Raw genomic sequence first — 23,434 nt, 5'->3', positions numbered from 1 at the left:
ATGCATCATTTTGTGACACAGTAATTCAGTTTTACTAGCAAATTGGAGGTTAAACCAACCCCTTATAAGAGATAACAGACACATACCTAAATTGTAACAATGAAATTATAGGGACACAACATAACTCATGAAAACTTTTCATTACTATTTTTAAAATAGAATTTATTGCTTATTTCACATAGAGGTTTTTTGTTAAATTCGCATGACACACTGTAGCCAACACATGAATGTGTCACAACACACTTCTAGTCTCTGGGCGGATCTACACTGTAGACTTAATGCAGATTTAACCACTTTCAACTGCCATGACTCAATGCTACATAATCATGCGAGTTATCATTTTGTAAGGTCCTGAGTAATTCCGCCAATGAGTGACAGTCACCTCACTCATGATTCCACACCATTGAGTCATGGCACTTAAATTAAATCTAGTGTGTTGTCCAAGGCTTTTATGGCTGGAATCATTGGGTTGCGGTGAATTTTCCTGGCTGTATGGAGCATTCTCTCCTGACATTTTGCCTGCATCTATGGCAGGCATCCTCAAAGGTTGTGAGGTTTGATGGAAACTAGGCAAGAGGGGTTGATATATCTGTGGAAAGTCCAGGCTGGGAGAAAGAACACTTGTCTGCTTCAGGCAGGTGTGAATGTAGTAATTGGCCGCCTTGATTAGCATTGAATGGCCTTGCAGCTTCAAGGACTAGCTGCTTACTGCTGGGGGAATCCTTTGTTAGGAGGTGTCAGCATGCCTTCTTTGGTCTCTGCCGGGAGGGAGGGACCAACTGTAATGAAACAAAGCAAGCCCCGCCCACGAGGTAAGAGCAGTAAAGAGCAGCCTCGCTATTGGTCAGTGTACAGCGACGCAGCGATCGGTGATTGGATGCCGCGCTTTACGCGCTCTGATTGGCTGATTGGATCAGCCGCGAGGTTTGAAACAAGTGGAAAAGCCAGAAGGAGGTGAGCGAAGAATCGGGAGGGTTGGTCGTGGAAGAGGGCGAGCGAGAGAGCGAGAGAGAAGCCGGGTGAGCCGCTCAACGCACAACGCTCCTTCGGTTTCCTTTGCCTCTTGTTAGTCCTGTCGCCGCGTGGCTGCTGCTTGGGTTCACCGGGAGCCGAGCTGTAACGGCCAGAGGGGCGGGGAGAGTGTCTTTCGTTAGATAGCGCCTCTTCGTAGCGATATTTGTTTCGATGTCGACCCGCTTTGCTGGATAGGGCTGTGGAGGTTTGTGGAGAGGCTTGGAGTCGGCGCTCCGTTTGCCTGGATGGAAGGAGCACGTGCCCCCTAAGAACTGGCCTGTCCGGTACCATGACATGCAGTTCAACGGCGTTGTGTGCGCCTACAACAGGCCTGGGCCAACTTCGGCCCTCCCTCCAGGTGTCTTGGACTTCAACTCCCACAACTCCTAACAGATGGGCTGTTTAGAACTGTAGGAGTTGAATTCCAAAACACCTGGAGGGAAAGCCGAAGTTGGCCCAGGCCTGGTCTACAAAGAATTCCAAAGTTGTCTTTCTCCTTTCCGCCTCTAGGGGCCGCCCGCGCGCAGTGCAAACTTCTCTCCGAGGTTCTCAACTTCCCTTACGCCCCGACACCTTAGTACAGTTCCTCATGTGGTGGTGACCCCAACCATAAAATGATTTTTGTTGCTACTCCATAACTGTAATTTTGCTATGGTTAGGAATGGTAATGTAAATATCTGATATGCCTAATGTATTTTTCATTCACTGGATCAAATTTGGCACGAATACCCGATATGTCCAAATTTGAGTATTGGTGGAATTGAGGGGGGGGGGGGGTTGATTTTGTCATTTGGGAGTTGTAGTTGATGGGATTTATAGTTAACCTACAATCAAAGAGCATCCTGAACTCCACCAATGATGGAATTGAACCAAACTTGGCACACAGAACTCGCATGACTCAAAAAATACTGGGAGGGTTTGATGGGCATTAATCTTTAGTTTTGGAGTGATAGTTCACCTGTATCCAGAGAGCACAGGATCTCAAAGAATCAAACACAGGATCTCAAAGAATCAAAAGAACTTTTGGTCAAGGTTTTTCTTCTAGAATAAGCTTTTCAATACCTGTGAAGTCTTAAAAGATATACAGTAGAGTCTCACTTATCCAACATAAACGGGCTGGCAGAACATTGGATAAGCGAATATGTTGGATGATAAGGAGGGATCAAGGAAAAGTCTATTAAACATCAAATTAGGTTATACAGTAGAGTCTCACTTATCCAACACTCGCTTATCCAACGTTCTGGATTATCCAACACATTTTTGTAGTCAATGTTTTCAATACATCGTGATATTTTGGTGCTAAATTTGTAAATACAGTAATTACAACATAACATTACTGCGTATTGAACTACTTTTTCTGTAAAATTTGTTGTATAACATGATGTTTTGGTGCTTAATTTGTAAAATCATAACCTAATTTGATGTTTAATAGGCTTTTCCTTAATCTCGCCTTATTATCCAACATATTCGCTTATCCAACATTCTGCTGGCCCGTTTACATTGGATAAGTGAGACTCTCCTGTAGTTTTACAAATTAAGCACCAAAACATTATGTTATACAACAAAACTGACAGAAAAAGTAGTTCAATATGCAGTAATGCTATGTAGTAATTACTGTATTTATGAATTTAGCACCAAAATATCGTGATGTATTGAAAACATTGACTACAAAAATGTTGGATAAGCGAATGTTGGATAAGTGAGACTCTACTGTATTAACAAATATTATTTTGCAAAGGTTGAATGTGTTTATACTATGTTGGTTGCCAAATCCAATTGGAGTCTTCAGAAACTGTTTAAATAGTGGAGAATACTTGATATGTTTTGACTCTAGTCCACATTTAAGCCTTGATGATTACAGTTTTCTTTAAACATTACAGTCTGGAAAATACTACTGTGTATTACAACAGTTGACTGTACTTATTATTATTTTCATTATTATTGTTAACTCTCAGGTGAATATTGTATGTACATGATGCTCTAAATTACATATTGCATTTTATGTTTTGAACCTTTATAGCATTTGCTTATCTTTTTTATTTATTTAATTACAGTATTTATATTCCGCCCTTCTCACCCCGAAGGGGGCTCAGGGCGGATCACATTACACATATAAGGCAAACATTCAATGCCTCAACATAGAACAAAGACAAACACGGAGCTCCGAGCTGGCCTCGAACTCATGACCTCTTGGTCAGAGTGATTTGTTGCACTGGCTGCAGCTGGTTGCTCAACAGCCTGCGCCACAGCCCTTTTTGACATAGAAAGAAGATAGCTCTGTACTCAGAGAGGCCTGACTATTTCTGTGGCCTTTGCATGATGCTCTAATATACATACTTCTTTTTATGTTTTGAACCTTTATAGTGTTTGCTTATCTCTTCGACATTGTGTAGTATACTGTGTGTATTTATCGTTGTATTTATCATTTGGGAGTTGTAGTTGCTATGATTTGTAGTTCACCTACAATCAAAGAGCCCCTTGAACCCCAACAACGATAGAATTGGGCCAAACTTCCCACATATAACCCCCATTACCAACGGAAAATACTGGCGGGATTTGGGTGGAATTGACAGTGATTTAGGGGAAGTGTAGTTCCCCTACCTCCGGAGAGCACTGTGAATTAATATGTGTTTACTGATGGTCTTTGGTGACCCCTCTTACACCCCCTCACAACCCCCCCAGGGGTCCCAACCCCCAGGTTGAGAAACACTTACATAAATCCATGGTTCCCAACCTTTTTTTGACCAGGGACCACTCTCCAACATTAGTACCAAAAGGGTTACAAATCAGTTTCTGGTCAACTTTAGATTTGGTTTGGTTATTTGGGGTGCTGATTCAGTAAATTGCATTGGACAGACCACATCAGATCTAGTTTCTGATACAGAACATATACAATCCAGTACGTGCCATTTCCTCGCCCACCGAAAACCATCTTTAATAATCTAAAGCTGATGTGGTCTATCCAATGCAATGGTGAGCTCTGCAGAAAGAAGCAGAAATAAAATAAATAAAGAGGAAGGAGGTTTGCAGACTGGATTTTGGTTCTCACAGCCCACTTATCGAGAACCACTGATATAAATAAACCATGCAATTTGAAACTGCATTAAATGGCAAAGGAGCAGTGTGCCTCTAGTAAAAGCTTTGAAGCTGCAAGGCTATTCCATGCTAATCAAGGTGATCAATTGCAACATTCACACTTGCCTGAAACAGACAAGAGTTCTTTCTCCCACCCTGGACCTTCCACAGATATATAAACCTCACTTGCCTTGTTTCCAACAGACCTCACAACCTCTGAGGATGCCTGCCATAGATGTGGGTGAAACGTGAGGAGAGAATGCTTCTGGAACATTGCCATACAGCTCGGAAACCTCACAGCATCCCTGAGACAGCCAAGTTTGAGCTCAGGAAGAAGGGGATTCTACAATCCCCTTCTTCATGTTTCTTTCTATACTATAAAGTAAACAAAACCTACCTCCAGAATCCTTTGCACAGCCTGTGTAAACAGCAAAGCAGGTAAAGGGTAAAGTAGATTAGCTGGCTAACTCAAGCATATTTTAAGACTAATAGTTTCGTAGGAGGAAAGGCTGAGCCTCCCGAGCTCCCTCTCAGCTGGAGGGGCAGGGATGGTGTCCTTTAGTGGGCGTTGTCTTCATTCCTGCCTAACGCAGTAGAATCAGAATCATAGAGTTGGAAGAGATCTCGTAGGCCATCCAGTCCAACTCCCTGCCAAGAAGCAGGAAAATCGCATTCAAAGCATTCCCGACAGATGACCATCCAACCTCTGCTTAAACGCCTCCAAAGAAGGAGCCTCCACCACACTCCGGGGAGAGACACCCACTGGGTTTTCATGGCTGTCATAAGTGTGGATTCGAGCCTTGGTCTCCTGAGTCACAGTCAAACAACTCATTGGTGCCTACAGGAAGTACATGCCTCTAGTGTTATTTAACACAAGAATATAGATTGTTCAGGAAAGGCCTCTTCACCATTCTACTTCAAATATTAGTTGTAATCTTCCTCTCCCAAAAATAGTGACTCCATTTAAAGTGGAGCATTTGTAGTTAATATAACCAATTGATAATATGTGAGCTGGCACAATTTCCCATTTTTGGATTGGATTTAATTCTGAATAGTATCGAATCTATTCTAGTCAAGTAAGCAACCCCAAGGCTCCATGGATATGAGAATTCCTCTTTCTTTGTGACCTTAGTGCACATTTAGGTGGGAATTTAAGGAAACTTCTTAAAGCTCTCCTCTGCACCATGTATCAATACTTTTTAAACATTCTGTTGAATAAATAACAGGAAAACAGCATATTTATTGTTCAATTTGCTTGTTTCAAAGTCACTGGGACGATCCCTAATATGAGTGTTATTTCCTCTTCAATTGTGTGGCACTTACTTGGAAAGTAGTTGTTATACTTCAGAAATACCTTTTTTGTGGCTGCCACAAACTATGCTCAATTGGTTGAGACTCGAGATATTCATTGAAAAACTACAGCAAATGTGCTGCAGGATAACCCACAAAAACAAAGTTTTTGCAATTTAATACACCTTGTCCATGTTTTTATGCTAGAACCAATTAGGAAATGGCATTTATAACCCAGGAACCAAACTTGTGTTACATAGTGTTGCTGATGGATGTGGCACAGTAACAATGTTAGCATTATCATGTAGAATTGAGCCCAGATTACATTTTAAAATAGGGACCTATAAGAAAAATGTCATAAAGGAAGGACAAAGAAAAGGAGGTTGTTTCTCTTTTACATTGCCTCTCTGTTTAGCCCAGGTATGGGCAAAATTGGGCCTTCCAGGTGTTTTGGACTTCAACTCCTGCCATTCCTAACAGTCTCAGGTCCCTTTCTTTTCCCCCTCAGCTGCTTAAGCAAATGTTTGTTTAACTTTTAATTTGCTTAAGGAATGGCAGGAGTTGAAGTCCAAAATATCTGGAGGGCCCAAGTTTGCCATTGTCTGAGCTAGCCACTCAGATGTGTTATCTCTCCTTACATTTACTGTATTTTGTTTTTATTACATCTCAAGAAGGACTCATCCTAAGATATGCCAGCTGCTGAATCATGAGGCATTAGTACCAAAGAGTGCTGTTGGCACACCCTGGTTAGCCTGGGTGGGTTGCTAATTCCCTTTACTTTTAAGCTGCATGTGGCTTTCATTATTAGACATGTTTTCCCCAGAGTGCAGTTCCCCTTGTAATTCAAGCACATGTGCCAAGTGACTGAAGGAGGATGCCCTCGAGATGTTGTACTGCAACTCCCATATTCCTTATTGTTATCCAAGCTGGTAAAGACTGCTGAGAATTGGAGGTGAACGATGTCTGGAAAGCTTCACAGTTCCCATTCTTGCCATACACTATTCCCATGCAGAAAGGGACAGCAGTGGGGAACCCTGGAGTGAAGTCTCTTTAAACTTTTTTTTTTTTTTGCAGTAAGGGCAAGCAGTCACAATGGCCCATGGACTTGAGTCTCCAGCGAACTTATTTTCAGATGACGAAGCAGTTGCCTCCCCCGTACTGGAATCCACAGTGGCAGACTGCGGGGCTGGCTTGTGCAGATCTCTCTTGCCAGATTTCTCTGTCATCTCTACATCCCATGAGCAGGTAAGAGTGATTAGGTGAGGAGCAAAAACCCTTGCTCTCTAGGTGTTTGTTTGTTTGTTTTTTGGGGTTTTTTTTTGTTTTTTTTTTGCTTCTACAAACCAGGGAAGCAGCTGGAAATCAACTGTAATTCTTAAACACTAGTGGCAAAGAATAACACAGCCCAACCCCAAAAAATCTTAATTTCTAGTCTCTTCCTGGCATTTTGGGGAGTGCTGATTCAGATAACTGCATTGGATAGACTACATCAGCTCTAGTTTCTTAGATGTAGTTATCATGATTTTCTATGGGTGAGCAGATTGCGATTGGTAGATGGTATATATTCTGTATCACAAAAACTAGAGCTGGTAGGGAGAATTGGTGCTATTTTTTGGAATAAGCAGGTCAAATATATCCAGAAACAGGACTAACATTTGAGGCACCAAAATGTGCATTGGTCAGTGAATAACTGCCAAACGTGGGTTCTGTACCTAAGAACTGAATGCCAGTGGTTGTGAGCTGAGACCCAATGAGATAATATAATTTCTCTGAATTCACTGGCTCTAATGGCACCCACATAAAATGTGAAAAGGAGTCTGGGCACTGGCTGTGCCAAATCCAGATCTTTAGCAGAATTGGTTATCTAGAGTAGCCAATAGCCACCACAGTTATGTTTTCTAGCCACCAGCTGTTTTGTCAAGACTGGGCTTGTGGAGACAGACCATAGGCATATATTCAATGATTGAGCTGTTAATTGGTTGTAGAATGAGCTAAATATTCAGAAGTCCAAAAAATGGCAAGGAAGATTACTTCCCAGATCAATGTGTAAAGAGCTGCAGTCTCAGGCTAGCAGTGTTTCCTGTTCTAGATAACAAATAACTGTGTATTCTCTCTAGGCTGCTTCTGACACCAGTGGGAAAGTGAAGGTGTATGCAAGGGTGCGGCCTCTGAAGGCATCAGAAGTGGAGAAACAAGAAGATCAAGTGAGTGTCTAGGACAAAGGAGGAGGGCAACAAGGTGGCCTAGGAGGGCTTTTGTCAGAGGGAACCTGTGACATTTGCCTGTTTTGCCTTTGGTTTATTGGGTTCTGTCAGTCAAATAGAAATAGTCTTTAAGATGGGCAGTCGTAAACTTGCTTCATGGTGGAATAACTGGTCTTTCAAATGTTGAATTGGAAGGCCCATCACTCCTCACTGTTGGCTGTGCAGACTGGGACTCATAGGAGTTGCAGGCCAACAGCTTATAAAGAGCTAGTTCTGGGAGGTGGCATTTTGTGGATGTGGTGTTTCTTCCACCAGGGTTTTGAATTAGAAAACAGAATGTGTATTTCCTGATTTAGCAATTTGAAGGACCTTACAAGTCCTACAGTCTGTATTCTTTGCATGCCAGGGAATAATTTTGAATGTCCTCATTAGCTTGCATATTAGCAACTACATATCCCTTTTTTGTTCCAAAGTATGGTCTTATCTCCTGGTTTAGCTAGTTTTTAGAAACAAAATATGCAACCTTTGTGTGTGGGGGCACTAAAACATTTAAAAATAGAAAAACAGCTTTTCAATAACCAATCATTTTGGCCAATATCACCAGAGAGAGGTCTAAGGACTTGTCTGTTTTGGCTGGTTTTATAATGGCATATGAAATCTTGGAAGTAATTTGACTGTGAGGCTATCATCTGCCAGCCTGCTTTCAGTAAGGTGGTTGTGCTGTCACTGTATATTGTGTTGACTACTGAATGTTCCCTTCTCAGGGCTGTGTCTGTATTGAGAATCATGAAACTCTTCTTCTCAAAGCACCCAAAGATTCTTTTGCAAATAAAAACTCAGAACGAGGCATCGGTCATGCCATACATAAATGCACCTTCACTCAGGTACGCACTCGGATCTAGTGATATGGGACTTCTGTCTCTCTGTTGTGGGGGGATACTAAGAACTGTAACTTTTTAAAGTTTTAGTACAAAGTGTAACCCAGCTTTTAGTAACTTGCAGAGCATTAATTTGTGTTTGGAATACAGATCTTTGGGCCAGACGTGAGCCAGAAGTCTTTCTTTGATGCAGCAATGAAGGATGTGGTAACGGATGTGCTCAATGGAAAGAACTGGCTTGTTTATACCTATGGTGTCACTAATTCAGGGAAAACGTATACTATCCAAGGTAAGATACATTTGGTGTCTGCTGGTACAAGTTCTGCCCTGGAGATAGAGTCTGGTTTTGAGGAGTTTTCTCACCTCTTTTCTTGGCATACAGGAAATGGGGCTGATGGGGGAATCCTGCCCCGCTCTTTGGCTGTTATATTTAACAGTATTGGGACTCGGATGTACCAAGCCACAGACCTGAAGCCCATCCTCTCAAGTGAGGTAATCTGGCTGGACAGCAAGCAGGTTCGACAGGAGGAAATGAAAAAGCAGGCTTTGATGTGTGGCAGGATGAAGGAAGTGAGTGCTCCCAAGCCGTTTGATTCTGTGGAGGTAACTAAGTTTTACCCAGTCAATAGTGTGGTGATCTTTTCTTCTTACTTTGTAGGAGGATCTCCTCTTTACTTCTCTGAACAAATGTCAAGCATCCCAAGAAGCAACCACAAGCATTGACAGTGGCTTTGGTGGCCTCTCTTCTGCTTCCCAGTCTGCCAGCCAGACCAGTACCAGTCAGCTGGAAGGTACCTACAGCTCTCAAATTCAGGTTCTGGGACAGGCTTTTTTTTCCTGCTTTTTGTAATCAGAGTTGAAAAGGGAAGGGCTTCAAGAAATGAAGAATATCAAAGCTCAAGAAAATAACTAAGAACATCTGGCATCAAAAGCATCCACATACCCATTTCCTTTGGGTGTTTCTTTGAGTTGTTTGTAAGATGCTGCTCCAAGTAACAGTAAAATCAGATGCTAGGCTACCTGAAATGGCATCTTCTTTATTTACTATCATATGGTAAACTTTCTAGATATGCCTCCAATAGTGTATTTTCAGCTATGGTATTCAATGCAATGTCCTTGCAGTCAGGCTTCTCTGACACCTCGTCATTTGATGTTTTTAAAAGACAAGTAAATAAAGTTTTGTGGTTTTGGAACTTCTTTTTAAATATGTTTCTTACTTTCCTGCTGATGTTTAGGAATTTTGATTGCTAATCATATTTTATTTTCAGCTGAATTAATTGACCTTTTTGAGAGAGACATTGTACATTTTCTGGGAAGCTGGATTTGTAATGGTCTCAATAAAACTAATCCCCTTGTCACCAACTGTGTAGGCCTAACAAAGCATTTATGATTCAGAGACATGTGAGAAACCTTGCAGATTCCTCCTTAATAGAGCAAGCCATGCCCTTTAATTATGATAAGGAAATCTATTGAAGTTTATAGGTTGGGCACAGGCTTGGGTGAAGGAGCAACTTTTTATGTGGAGAAAATCTGTGCTAACTGGGTCAGGCTGTGATATGTTACAGTCACTGACAAGATACATCCTTGGTTTTCCTTGGTAGAGACACATCTGCCCTGTTATGACTCGGATCAAGTATCATTACTGGTTCAAGAGGATGTGCAGTTTTCCATCTGGGTTTCCTTCTTTGAGATCTACAATGAGCTAATTTATGACTTGCTGGAGATGAGTGTGCATGGCCTGAATCCCAAGAGGCCCACTCTGCGGTTGTGTGAGGACCAAACAGGCAATCCCTATGTCAAAGGTAAAGATCAACCTCTCCTCTGAGGATTGTCACCTCAGTTCAGCAGCTCTGTTTCTGCAGGATCCAACTGATCACTTCTGTAAATAAATGTAATAGATATGTGATACAAATGGTGATAGAAAGCTTGGTAAATCGACTCCTTGACCTCTTCCCTCTTCTCAGATCTTAACTGGATCAACATTAAAGATGCTGATGAGGCCTGGAGACTGTTGAAACTTGGTCGGAAAAACCAAAGTTTTGCGAGCACTCACATGAACCAGAATTCTAGCCGCAGGTTTGCAATATTATCGTTATATTCAGCAGTGTTGATGGAGAGGGTTTTTTGCGTTAAAAATTCCACAGTGGCTGGGGTATGTGCAGGAGTGTAAAAAGAGTGAAGAATTTGAAACAAACTGGTATTCTCTCTTGCTCTCTGCAGTCACAGCATCTTCTCTATTCGAATTCTACACCTTCAGGAAAGCAACAATGAAATGGTCCCCACGATCAGTGAGTAAGTAAAACATTTTACATAACTTTAATTTTACCCTAACTTTAAGGGCTGTCAAGTGGCTGAAATGTTTGAAAGTGGGAATAGGGGAGGGGAATCTTTGTTTCTGTTGTGTCCTCAGGAGTTTGTGTGGTATTTGGGAGAAGCATGCATACCAACTACAAGATTTTCCTCACAATGACACCTTTGTATCTAAAACATTTCAGTCACTTCCTTCTACTTGCTCTGTATGGCAACTGAAATGAGTGTGGGATATAATTAGCCCTCTTTTGTCTTCTATTGAACATGACCAACCTATATTCTAAACCAGATATTTTATTAGGCTGTCGTGCTCTGTATGAACATGGACCCATAGTTAAAAGAGACCACAAGGGCCACTTAGTCCAACCACACAGGAGAAGGGGGTCTTCTTGGAGGCTGCTCTGTTCTGCTTCTGCCCAGAGGCAAAAAAGGGCCTTTGGCTCTTAATTCATATGACAGAACGGCTTTTTAATTGAGCATGTTGTTCTTTTTTTATCTTTCACTTGTGTTTTAAACTGTTTTAACTTACTGTTTTTAATATAATTCTTTTTTTTTTTGGTCTTTGTTTGTAATTGAATGTTTTACCTACGTTGGAAACGGCCTTGAATCCCTTCGGGGAGATAGAGTGGTATACAAATAAAATGTATTATTTATTATTATTTGTAGACTTTTAATTTGTTATACACTGCTGGATTCTATACTGGAATAATAATAATAAATAAGCACTCCCAAAAGATAGCCATCCAACCTCCAAAAATATGTAATCCATTGCTCTTCAAATCATCCTGTTCCTTGCTTAAACAGCTTTTACTGTTTGAAAGTGGGAGTGGAGTGTTTGAAAGTGGAGTGGGAACTTCATGTCCTGGCCCAAAACTGACTTTTCTAAGGTCTGAGTCTACCCTCTCTCCCAGTGTTCATAGGATTTTTTTCTTCATCCAAAAGGGATCAGTCAGCTGTATGGACACTACAGTTTTATTACTAGAAGTAACAGCTTGAACCTCAAGAAGCATATTCTTTATTTATTTTTATTTGTACCCACCCCCCCAAAGCAATGAAGTCATCAAGACCCTTTCTGAAACTGTTTTCAATCTTTGGTTAAAAGAATTTCCCACACTTACATAAACCTGATTTTTAACCTGTGGTGCATCTACACTGTAGAACTAATGCATTTTGACACTACTTTAACAGCCATGGCTTAATGATATCAATGATGTAGAATCCTGGGAGCTGTAGTCTTACAAAGTCTTTAGCCTTACTTGCCAAAGAGTGCTGGTGCCTTACCAAACTACAGCTCTCAGGATTGGGCCATGGCAACTAAATTGGGGCCATTTAATCAACAGCTTAGATGCACCCCTGAAACATGGAGGAAAAGCAAGCCTCCACAAGAGGGACTGAGACCATCTGGAATCCTAATCCTGACCAGGATCCTCTCTTCTCCCCAGGCTGTCACTGTGTGACCTGGCTGGCTCAGAGCGCTGCAAAGAGCAAAGAACCGGGGACCGCATGAAGGAGGCAAATAACATCAACACATCTTTGCATACTTTGGGGCGTTGCCTCAGGACTCTGCGGCAGAACCAGCAATCTAAGTGAGTTCAAAATGATCCTAAATTGAGCTTATTTTTGTTGGGCGAATGGGCTTATTAACAAAATACCCTCCTCATAAATGTATGGTAGAGTAACTTAGTAGCAGAAGTGTGACCCAGCATCATTAGCAAAAAGTGATAAAAAGAACAAAAACACAAACCAATGTTATATTCCTTAGGAGGCTTTTCTTTGTAGCAAAATAATATGTTTGCACTATTTATAAAAACAATGTTTATATAACACAAATAAGGTTCTTTATACTTCCTTTTTTGCTTCCACGCTGGGCTTCTTTTTCATGCATGTAAACAGCTTTGCTCCCACAGTGCCTCTTCTCAGCCGAACTTACACAGGGACTTCACACAGTAGCTTTATACACAGCAGCCTACACACTGGAGCTTCACACATGAGACCATCAACCAGGGGCTTCTCTCACAGAAGCTTCTCACCAGGCCTTCTCACACTGAAACCTTCTCACACTCCTCAGGACGACATTAGCTTTAGCCCACTAACACTAACAGGCTTCGTCCTACTCACTCTCCTCAAGGTGTCACTAGCTTGTTTAATCCTTTCAGTGCTTGACTCACATTTTTGTAATTAAAAATACCTAGTTAATTTTTAATATTTCTGACAATTTTTTCTATGCTGTGCATCACGCAGTTGGTTGGAAATTCAAAAGAAGTGCTTCCTGTACAGGCCAATTTTTAAAAATTGCTTATGTGTAAGTGTTCTGGAGCTCATAGAATTTCACTTATCAGGTGCTTCTTGTCAATTCCCCCCCCCCCTTTCTTTAAAAAAAATCCCAAATAGGCTGAAGCAGAGTGTTGTGCCCTTTCGCGACAGCAAGCTAACCCGCGTCTTCCAAGGCTTCTTCACCGGGCGTGGGCAGTCCTGTATGATTGTTAACATCAACCCATGTGCATCGTCATATGATGAAACTCTCCATGTGGCTAAATTCTCTGCCATTGCCAGCCAGGTAAGACGGCAGACACTAGTGGCCACTGTGAACCTCAGGTTTCCCTGCTATATTCTCTCTATCCCATTACAAGGGTATAAAGTGGGGACAACAATTGACAGGGACTGGGGGCTTCCCTCAATTGCTCATAAAACCTCAGGAGAACATTCCTTCCTTGCCATGCCCCCACATTTTAAAATATGTATAAAATCTGTAGATATACCACACTTTAGGAGCTGCACATTTGCCATGTCTTTAGCAATCCCTGGGCTATCAACTTCAACTTTATCCTGCTTTTTAAAAAGGGATCTCTTGGACCTAAAATAGCAAAATTGCTTTCATGGCCCCTGGAGAATGTGGAGAGGTATCATAGTTTAGAAAATGTAGAAAATTTGTGAGTTCTTAGGGCCTCAGAAATCTCTTTAGAATATCATTGCTCTGACTTTTTAATTGTTATATAAAATAGCACTTTTTGAGAAAATAATGGTTGTCACCTTATTAGGTAGCAAGCAACATCTGCTGAAATGCCTTCTAAAAACAAATAAAGGTGTAGGAGCTATCTCCAGTTTCCCATCTAGTAACCCTACTTTGGATAGCTGAATGTAGTCTGCAATTTGAATATAAAGGTCATTGTTTCCTGACCTTCGTTTCATTTTATCTAGACAATGATCTCCTTTTAGGGAGAAGTGTTCCCCTTCAAATGGAGATTAGTTTGTATATAATTAGAGGTGCAGGGCTGTTTTATTTTATGGAGATGCTGTAAGAATTTAGTAATGGATTGACATTTGGGAGATCTGCATTCTAGTCTCTCCTGAGCCAGGAAACTCATTAGCCTACCTTGAGCCAATCTCAATCTGAGTTACTTCATAGGATTGTTGTAAGATTTAAGTGGAAATGAATAGAACACTGTATACTGCCTTTTACTTCTTAGAGGAAAACAGGTACTGTATACACTTGAGTATAAGCCAAGTTTTTCAGCCCATTTTAAGGCTGAAAAAGCCCCTCTCGGCTTATACTTGAGTGAGGGTCCTGGTCGGCTTATATTCAGATCAGCTTATACTCGAGTATATACGTACTCAGAGTTGGATGGTCTTATCTTATTAAAGTCTTATCTTAAATTACAGTTTTATGTAATTACTCAAAAACCTACTGATGCCTCAATTAATGTAATTTTATTTTTATCTATTTTTATTTTTTAAATTTACTAGTCGCTGCTGCATTTCCCACCCTTGTCTTATAATCAAGTCAGTAAGTTTTCCCAGTTTTTGTGGTAAAATTAGGTGCCTCAGCTTATATTCGAGTCGGCTTATACTTGAGTATATAGGATATATAAATCCAACCAACATAAAGTATATAATAACTGTTATAAATATGTATTGATTGTAATTAATTTAATTTTAATAGCTGTTTCCCATTAAAAGAAAAAGCACATATTGATGGCCACTTTGGCTCAAGACTCTTTTAGAAGCCACAACAGGAAAAAGCCTTGGTCAGAAGACTCTCAGCAGTTGGTAATCCTTGAAGATGGTAATCCTTGCTATGGTCTAAAACAGTGGAAGAAAATGCATTCTTGCTGAAAGACCTTTGAACTTAGATGCTGCACTGTGTTCCTTCCCAGCTCATACAGGCTCCTTCAAAGGTGGGACTCTTAACTATCCAGGCTCTTGTAAAGGAGCATGGCATTCAAAGCCCCAAGGACCCCATGGGTGTTTTGGATGAAGAGACAGCATCCGATGAAGGAAGTGAGGATGAAACAGATGTGACTGCATATGGCAAAGAGGCAAGTTCATTTCTTTGTCATTGGCCAAGCCTAATGTTGCCAAATGGCATGAGTAGAAAACGCAAGGTTGTAGCAAATGTCTTGCTGTTCTTGGGTCTAGATAGATGGATGGACAGACAGGCGTATGCCTAGGTCTCAGCCAAGAAGAGACAGAGATTTGAACTCTTACTTGCTGAAAGCCTGGCAAAGTCATTTTGGAGTACAAAATTTAAGCCATTAAAATAATTTTAATAAGATCTAGACTTTATTAGAAAAGCATTCCAACTTAGTTAATAGCAGTCATCTGGCATCTCTAGGATTTGCAAGAGATGGAGCTTGAGAAAATGAGATCTTGCTCAGTGGTTTTGTACCATAGTTCTTCTTAAGGCACCTGATGGATTTTTTTTTGCCAATGTATCCATTGGGTACAACTTATTCTTTCCTGGAAACTCATTGTACACCATCATTTTGAGTAATACCAGTGTAGCATACATTCATGCTAGTTAATATTCCCTTCCCAGGGCTGTAGATGTTTATGCATAAAGATATTTATGCCAGCAGAAGTCACCCACACAAACAAATCAAACTGTTGGATCTCTGTGATGCTCTTGACTTTTCTGGTTAAGCTGCCCTTGTTGTGTTCTCTCTCGCCTCATCATTTTCCCCGGTACACATGTTTTTCCCAGGCTCTTGAGGCTGTACAAGAACTGTTGATGAAGGAGCGCCGGGATAAGCTTCTGATGGAAATTCAGGTCCGTGAGGAGGTCTGCAATGTGATGATGGAGAAGCTCCAAGAGAAGGAACGATGGTGGAGGTACCATTGCTTTGCAGTTCCTTCCTATCTGGAAGGCTCCGATTAATCCATAGCAGGGCCAGCCCTCCCATTGGGCATTTTTGATGCTGCTGCCTCCAGCAAGGGATGCTGCAAAATAGCAGAGGGATACAAGTAGGCAGAGCTGGAAAGGTGGTGCTAAGGGTAATTTTACCTATTCCTGAGTGGGATACCATCCCCTTGCCTGTCTTAAATTAAGATTTAACTTGGATTTACTTTGGTATTAGGGGAAGAGTATAATTTTATATTTCACCTCAGGCAGCAAACTAACTCTTCCATTGGTTCACTGTATAATGTGGCTCTTTATTTTCATTCCCCCCTTACTTCACCTTTCTTTCCTGCAGTGATTATATGGAAGCTGAAAAGGACACACTGGAGAAGATGCATGAGAGCAACCTGAACAGTCAGAAGGAGTTGCTGACAGACTATTATCTTGAGCAAATTGAGGTATGTTTGAACTGGAATGGAAGACAATGCAAAGCATCCTGAAGGCAAGTGTTTGCAGGCAAGATCATTCAGAGAGCAACCCCACCGCATGTGGCCCTGAAGCACAGGAGTTGTTAAGAAATTGAGATAAATTGTTTGTTTTTATCTCAGTCACTTTGACTTTTACAACGAACTTGTCTTGTAGGCACAAAGATAAGAAAGTTCAAATTGACACCATCAACTTAGCTTTCAACGAAAGCAGCCTTTTATTTTATTAACAACTATTTATATTGCTGTATTTCATATGTGTCTGCACCTAATCAAGTCATGGTGGAAAATGTGACATGGAGGCACAAGGACTTTTTTTTGGCTTGTACATGAAATTCTAAATGGATGTATGTAGGCAGGCTAAAATGATCATGTTGCCAACACAAAACTAAATGAAAATACTACAGCTGAGCATCCTTCCAAATGATAGGTCTGCAAATCCCATCTTCCACAGGAGAGGTTGCAAATAGGCTTGCTAGATGTGAATGGTGGGAGGCACCATAAGGTTCCAGGTTGGAGGTTTTGGAGTTGATATTTACACTTGGGTTCTGCAGCTGCTTTTCATCAGAGCTTGGAAAGATGACACACTGCTTGCTGAGGGTTTGTGGGAGCTATTCTCTAAAAATGTAACTGATCCTATCTGTATTTCTCAGTCAGTAAGCTACAGTTCCACAAACAGAACAGAAGAGCTGTTCGGCAGTACAATATGCAGCCTCAAAGGGTGGTGGAGTCTCCTTCTCTGGAGATTTTTAAGTAGAGGCTGCATAGCCATCTGTTAGGGGTGCTTTGATTGTGCTTTTCCTGCATGGCAGCAGGTTGAACTGGGTGGTCTCTTCCATTATTCTATTCTGACTTGGGTTTATTTAAAGAAATTAGAATTTGAATTTAGTGCTGAGTAGGTTGACAACAACTTCACGTGAACCACTAGGGAGGCTTTGAGAAGAATGCTTTTGTTTAAGATGGTATTCTTAGTTCTCATAAGATCATCAAGAAGGATGTCAAAGTAGGCAGCTTTATTAGCGAGACCTAATTTCTGTCAGTGGAGCAGGAAAGATTAAAATTATTAATGAATCTGTATTTTCTGCCTGAGTACTAACAGAGAAAGAGTGCCTTGGAGGTAATTTATTTTCAATTTTTGTGCCTAAATCAGGGACTTTGTTTATATCATACAATCCTAGGAGCTTGAGGCAAAGAGTATCTAGAGCAGTTATTGAAAGATGAGTTAAGGCATGCATATTGCATGCAATACCATGACTATAAGCCGCAATCAAAATACGTTTGACTGCATTCGACAAGATCATGGGCATTTTCAACAGATTTGTCTGTTGAAGTGTCCTTGCAGGATATGCTGCAGGATGGGTCAAGACTTCAGTGTTTGTGAGACGCTGTAAGTTGGACCAGTGTAAGTCAGTGCAAGCAGCTTTTGGAAGCATCATGCTGCAATCGGTAACATCAAAGTGATTCTCCCATCCAGAAGAAGGGCTTGGATAAGTCCCAGTCATAGTGAATTGGTCTTCCTTTCCATCCCAAGAATGGGAAATTGAACTTACCATGAAGGTTCATTCTGGGATGTCAGGAGACACAATCCACACCCTCCTTGGGACCAGTAACAAAAACAAATAAATTTAGTTAAGGCTTAATCATAAAACTTGCCAGAGAAGGGGAAAGGCCCTTAGTGCCTTGATTGAAAAAGAACGTGGTCTTCTGCCAGTCCAGTTGGCATGCGGAAGTTAAACCCAGTCATAGTGGATTGCTTCTCCAATCTTCCCAGAGTGAGTCTTCATGGTAAGTCCAATTTCTCATTTCCTTTAATTCTAGTCTTGTATTTCCTCTTCAGGATAGAGATGAAAGAATCAAAGAATTAGAAGCGGCTTTGCAAGAAGCAAAACAACAGCAACAATCCCAAGACCTAAAGCCTCAAGAAGTGGAGGAGTCACTCCGCAGGTCCAAGCGAGTGACATGTAACCAGCAGCAGAATTTGCAGCAGCAGATGCAAGCCAAGTTGGAGCAATGCCAGGCAGAGTTGAGCAGAGCCAATGAAGGTGAGGATCTCCTTTTATGTCTTCTAAAACTCCAAGCAGACCTTTGAGAAGAGATCAGGCCACGTAGTGGATGATGGGAAAAGGTCTGCTTGAAGAACTTAGAAATTGGGTTTCTAGCAGTGAATTGTTCAGATTGTAAGTGCCATCTAGACCTGCCAATATTTTGTTTGACAAACAGTGAAGCTGTTAATCTAGAGCAGTGTTTTCCAAACTCGGGTCTCCAGGAGTTTTGGACTTCAGCTCCCATAATACTTGATCATTAACCAAGGTAGTTGAGGCTTCTGGGAGTTAAAAGTCCAAATCACTTGAAGGTCTAAAGTTTGGGAATTGCCATTCGAGGGCACGCCTTGCATTCTAAAGAGCATAGGAACATCTCTAGATGTCTTTAAAGTTCCCTTAACATCTTGTCCCGCTAGTCAGAGCTAGTGAGAATCACAGGCCAAAACACGTGGAAAAGCTACAGGTCCTTTCCTTATGCTTCATTAGTTGTAGCAGACAAAGAGAGGGATAAAGCTAGAGCAAAATGAAATCTTTACTAGCATGTATATCCCACCCTTCAATCCAAAAGGTCCTGGGCAGGAGAAAGCGAAGACAGTAGATGAGATTAAGTCCAGCAAATAGTTGCTGCTCTTCTGTTCCTTGGAGGCAGAGAAATGTCAATTGGGTGTTTCATTAGCCTAGTATCTTCACACTTATTGCATACCTGTCTTCAAGTGCTTCTCCCAACATACTCAGGCCTATAAATCATCAAAACAGAAACTGGGGTCGTCAAACCACAGTAGAGTATTGTACAGCAATCATGCAAAATGGGGTCTCTTCCTGAGCTTATTTAACGTTCAGCATGATCTTTTTCGATTCCTCACTGTTTATCATTGTAGGGTGAAGGTTTTGGACCAAGACCAAACTCTAAAACCCTGTTACAGTCAAGTGTTCAGGTTTTTTAGAACTAGAATTGTTGGTTAATTGTAAGGGTACCTTATATTTGTTAAGAGACGGCATTACACATTTCAGGATTCAACTCTAAAATTAAAACTTAGTACAAATGTCAGTTGTTGAGGTAACAACTGTAGTGTTTTGCTCTGCTTCCCTTCAGAGTTACGTAAATACCGGAAGATGACGGAACCTCCACCTTCTGCAAAGCCCATAACTGCCAATGTGGACCGGAAACTAGAAGAAGGTCAAAAGGTAACTGCATTGATGTAGAAGAGAGAGAAGGGAAACATCATTTTCCCTGGCAAATGCCACTGATCGTCTTTACCATGTGCTCATTCATACCGGTTAGTCCCAACTAAACTTGTTGAATTAATAGTTGAAAAGCAAATCAGCTCAATTCATTGATTCAATGATCTATTTTCATTGGGAGGAACTGTCTGATTCAGCTCTTTAGCAAGATCCTTGTCTTCCTGCAGTGGGTGTACTTAGAGCTTGGAAATTATTTTTGGCCATGGTGGTTGGCTAATTCTGGGAATGCTCTTCCAAAAACACAATGTTTCCATTTACCGGCTGCACCGTGTCTTTTTTGCCCTCCTTGCTGTGGGCTTTCTGGTGTAATTGATTCTGTCTGTTCCGGAGCTGGATGTCTGGTGCTGACTCTCTTTCCTCCTTCAGAATGTGAGGTTGCTACGTTCTGAGTTGTTGAAGCTGGAACAGTCACTCCAGTCAGCTGAAAGAGCCTGTTGTCACAGCACAGGGGCCGGGAAGCTCCGCGAGACCCTCGCCAATTGTGACAGGATCTTGATCAAGCAGGTAAGAGAAGGAATTGTGTCAACATTTTATGGCACAAGGCAATCATTACCAGGTTAGTTCATTAAGATAAGTTTTTATCTCACCCTGCAGAACAAAAGAGCCACAAGAAATCCAACTATTAATACTGCAGCCTCAGATCGCAACAATTAAAACAACTTCACACAGTAGTCCAGTAAAATTATAATCTAGTTTCTAAACCAGGGAATATTTGGAGAGCTATAATGGGTGGCATTGTTGGGGAATCTGAGATGTTAGGCTCAAAAATAACCCTCAGTTGGGGCAATTCCACCAAAATATATCAGAGTACTACATATGTATACAATATGCATGACTACCTGGGGGCTATTCTCTTGCCTGAACTCCCTTGTTTCCCTTGCAAGCACACCTTCTTTCCCTGCTACATGTTTAGATTCATTCTTTTTCTCCTGGGTGTTGACATCTGCATGGATAGGAGAAAGGCAAGGAATGGCATGGGAGAGCTACACTGGTATCGGTTCTTGGCCTATATCTGATGGCATTTTTAAAAGAATCACGCCTTGGTCCTTCCTCCATACCAATTGCCATTGCTTTGTTCTCTGAGAGAAGAGCAGTCAGCATTTGTTCACTGGAATCCCCTCCTCCACTGCCATACCCCGTTCCTTGTGTGAGCCTAAGCACAGGGAATTGTCTAATTCTCAGTCAGTGGAGAAAGAGCCTTCCAAGAAAGGTTTAATTCCAATCACAGGTTAGGCAAGATCTCCTGTGTATCTTCTGAAGTGTATTTACTATGGGTTCCCTAGCCCTTCTCCTCAATTCTTTTCCCCCTGCCTTCTCCAGGAAAGCTAGCTTCTCTGCTTTCTAGTGGGTTTATTTCATTGCTTTCCCTTCATCTTCATTATTTTTCTCCTTTTTGCTCTATCTTTAAAAAAAGTGGCTTCTGATCCAGTTAAATCTGAATTACAGTAGGTTTTATTGCTAAAACTATAATCAATTTTGTTTCTAAGTGACTGGAATGTAATTGCTTTGTTTTCATTTATGTGAAATTGCTAATGTATATTGACTGTGTCTGCTAAAATGACTCTAGTCTATAAAGTCTCATACCAGAATTGTGTCACTTGAAACTTTGGGACATTTCATTAACATAGTACTGTATCTGTCATGTGAGACCTTTTCCAGACGTCATCTCTCTGCTATCTTTTCTTTCTAGGACCAGACTCTGGCTGAACTTCATAACAACATGATGCTGGTGAAGATAGATTTGAGGAAGAAAGCAACTTGTATCGCAGAGCAATACCAAACAGTACAGAAACTCCAAGCAGCAGTGGCAACACCTGCACCCCTACCCCCTTCTGCCAAAAAACGCTTCTGTGCAAACAATGAAAATATGCAGCCTAGAAGTCAGACCCCTGCCAAGAAGCCTTTCTTGCGCAGCTTCTTGACTCGCTCGATAGCCTGCCCTTCAGTAACATCAGAGAGCCCCTACAATCGCATATTACGTGCTCGAAAATCTCCTCCATTCAAAACCATGACTTTTGGGAAAAAGTACTGAAAGCCTTTTGGACTGCTGCCACTACGTTTAAAGGCTTAGGTCCAGATACAGCCATACTTCTATAGTATGACCTATTGACATTTAAGTCCCTTTGACTTCAGTAGGCTTCTCGTGAGCATGGCTGTGTATGGTTTTAACCCAAAAAGTATTATGGTCTAAATTGAAGAGTTAGTTCCAATTAGAGTAGACCTCTTCAGTCAATAGAACTATTAATGACTTATCACACTCTCACTGATTTTAGTGGGTCTGCTCCAATTGGAACTTAAACTGATTTAGATGGGAATGAGGCCTCCAGATGCTAGAATGCAAATTCCAGCATTACATACCACTGGCTATATTTCCAACATCTGGAGGGAAGCACAGTTTATATCCTGATTTAAGATAGTGTGTTGAGGCCTGAATGTATGATCAAATTTTGCCTTCCCAAAGATCCTTTCTATGCATGACTTTTCACTACTTCAGGCTAGCTGCTATTCCAGGGTATATGGAACCTGGATTGATAATCTTTTGTTTTCCCAACCTATATATGTGTTTCTGCATGTTCTATGTATTCAGTCTGTGTTAAATGCGGTTTCTGTATATATCTCGTGCCTTCTATTTAGTTATTGCTTTTAATGATGTAAAAGAAAAATACTTTCTCACAGCAATATGTCTTCGTGTATTTCTATTTCACAAATTCTCTTATCTGTGAAAATGGTTTTGTTAGCCTTTTCCTCAAAAATCACACTATTCAGCTAATTAATGGAGTTAACAACAACCTGTGTTTTACAGTTCTGTAGGATGAGCAATTTCAGCAGGCGCTTTCTCAATTTTATTTACTCTTTTAGGTATATACTTCCTACATTAGATGCTTTTCAGAACTTGATCTTGCATAAGCTCACTTTGTCTCTTCCTTAAATATACAAAGGAATTACAGATACATTGTGGGTCAGTAGATGCTCGCTTTAAAACAATTAGCAATATTGAAACAGAAGGATAGTTATAGATAATCCCAGAACAGCCAGGAAAAAATACAATATGTGTCGAGTACAAATGTCTCTCCACAATAACTGCTAGGTATAATTCTAGAAAAAGAAAACAAATGCTGTGTATTCCAGAGGCAGCATCAACCAGATTTTATTGATCCATTGAAAATACTTGGGTGGGAAATGGAAGGACTGAACTGTTTGGTGTAAATGGAACATTAGATAGTATGACTGTTTAGCAGGCCATTTTATGGAAAATTATAATCCAATGTTTTGACTAGGCAGATGCAATGCTTCATCAGACACATTAATTCATGCTTTGATCCACCTAGCTATTGTTTAACTACTGTATAGTGTTCTTTCCCTGGCAATTTAGCAAAATAATCAAAGCCTCTGGACATGTAAGAGGCTAGTCTTTTAACATCAGTTTACATAACAGGATATTTACAGACAGGATGGTGGTAGTAAATCCTGAAATCTATCATTTTGGCCTTAAAAATAGATCAGGACACAATGATCATGCCCTTTTGAAAAAAGTGTACCTATTTGCACATGGATACAAAAGCGGGGTTATTAACCTTTTTGTTGTTGCAATGACAGGAACTGCCACCTGGAAAGATATCTTAACAGATCTATGTGTAGTAGTCCAAAGAACCAGAGATCAGGGTTGCCTTCGACAACAACCAGAGATCAATTTTCTACTGGTGCATTCAGCGTGGCCAACCATAGTTTCTGCTTACTCTGGTGCCTTAGTTCCTGCTAATACACAGAATCACCAGGT

General features: G+C 41.0%; 1 protein-coding gene across 2 annotated transcripts; it reads left to right on the top strand.

Annotated features, from left to right (window-relative positions):
• The first annotated feature begins 887 nt into the window (after window positions 1-887).
• kif20a (kinesin family member 20A) lies at window positions 888-22,335 on the top strand. 2 transcript variants are annotated; one of them, XM_062970150.1, is made up of 19 exons: window positions 888-954; window positions 6,454-6,624; window positions 7,497-7,583; window positions 8,348-8,467; window positions 8,612-8,750; window positions 8,844-9,031; window positions 9,120-9,252; window positions 10,063-10,263; window positions 10,426-10,537; window positions 10,682-10,753; window positions 12,214-12,357; window positions 13,163-13,328; window positions 14,926-15,087; window positions 15,753-15,880; window positions 16,243-16,345; window positions 18,210-18,414; window positions 19,508-19,599; window positions 20,023-20,160; window positions 21,347-22,335. In XM_062970150.1, exons 2-19 carry the CDS (start codon window positions 6,472-6,474, stop codon window positions 21,686-21,688), a joined length of 2,685 nt encoding a protein of 894 aa, XP_062826220.1. In that variant the 5' UTR covers window positions 888-954; window positions 6,454-6,471; the 3' UTR covers window positions 21,689-22,335. The 2 variants fall into 2 exon arrangements, with proteins under 2 accessions (XP_062826220.1, XP_062826219.1); XM_062970149.1 differs by having other exon boundaries at window positions 908-1,019.
• Window positions 22,336-23,434: the final 1,099 nt, after the last annotated feature.

The sequence above is a fragment of the Anolis carolinensis genome, chromosome 2 (genome assembly GCF_035594765.1).
Source record: "Anolis carolinensis isolate JA03-04 chromosome 2, rAnoCar3.1.pri, whole genome shotgun sequence".
NCBI lineage: Eukaryota > Metazoa > Chordata > Lepidosauria > Squamata > Dactyloidae > Anolis > Anolis carolinensis.
This window is presented reverse-complemented; position numbering and strand designations above follow the sequence as displayed.

Excerpts from the sequence above, each read along its gene's own strand:
- kif20a (XM_062970150.1), top strand. The coding sequence starts at position 6,472 with ATGGCCCATGGACTTGAGTCTCCAGCGAACTTATTTTCAGATGACGAA. Across the intron at positions 10,264-10,425 it reads AGGCAATCCCTATGTCAAAG|ATCTTAACTGGATCAACATT; the intron begins GTAAAGATCAAC and ends CCCTCTTCTCAG. Across the intron at positions 20,161-21,346 it reads ACAGGATCTTGATCAAGCAG|GACCAGACTCTGGCTGAACT; the intron begins GTAAGAGAAGGA and ends TTTTCTTTCTAG.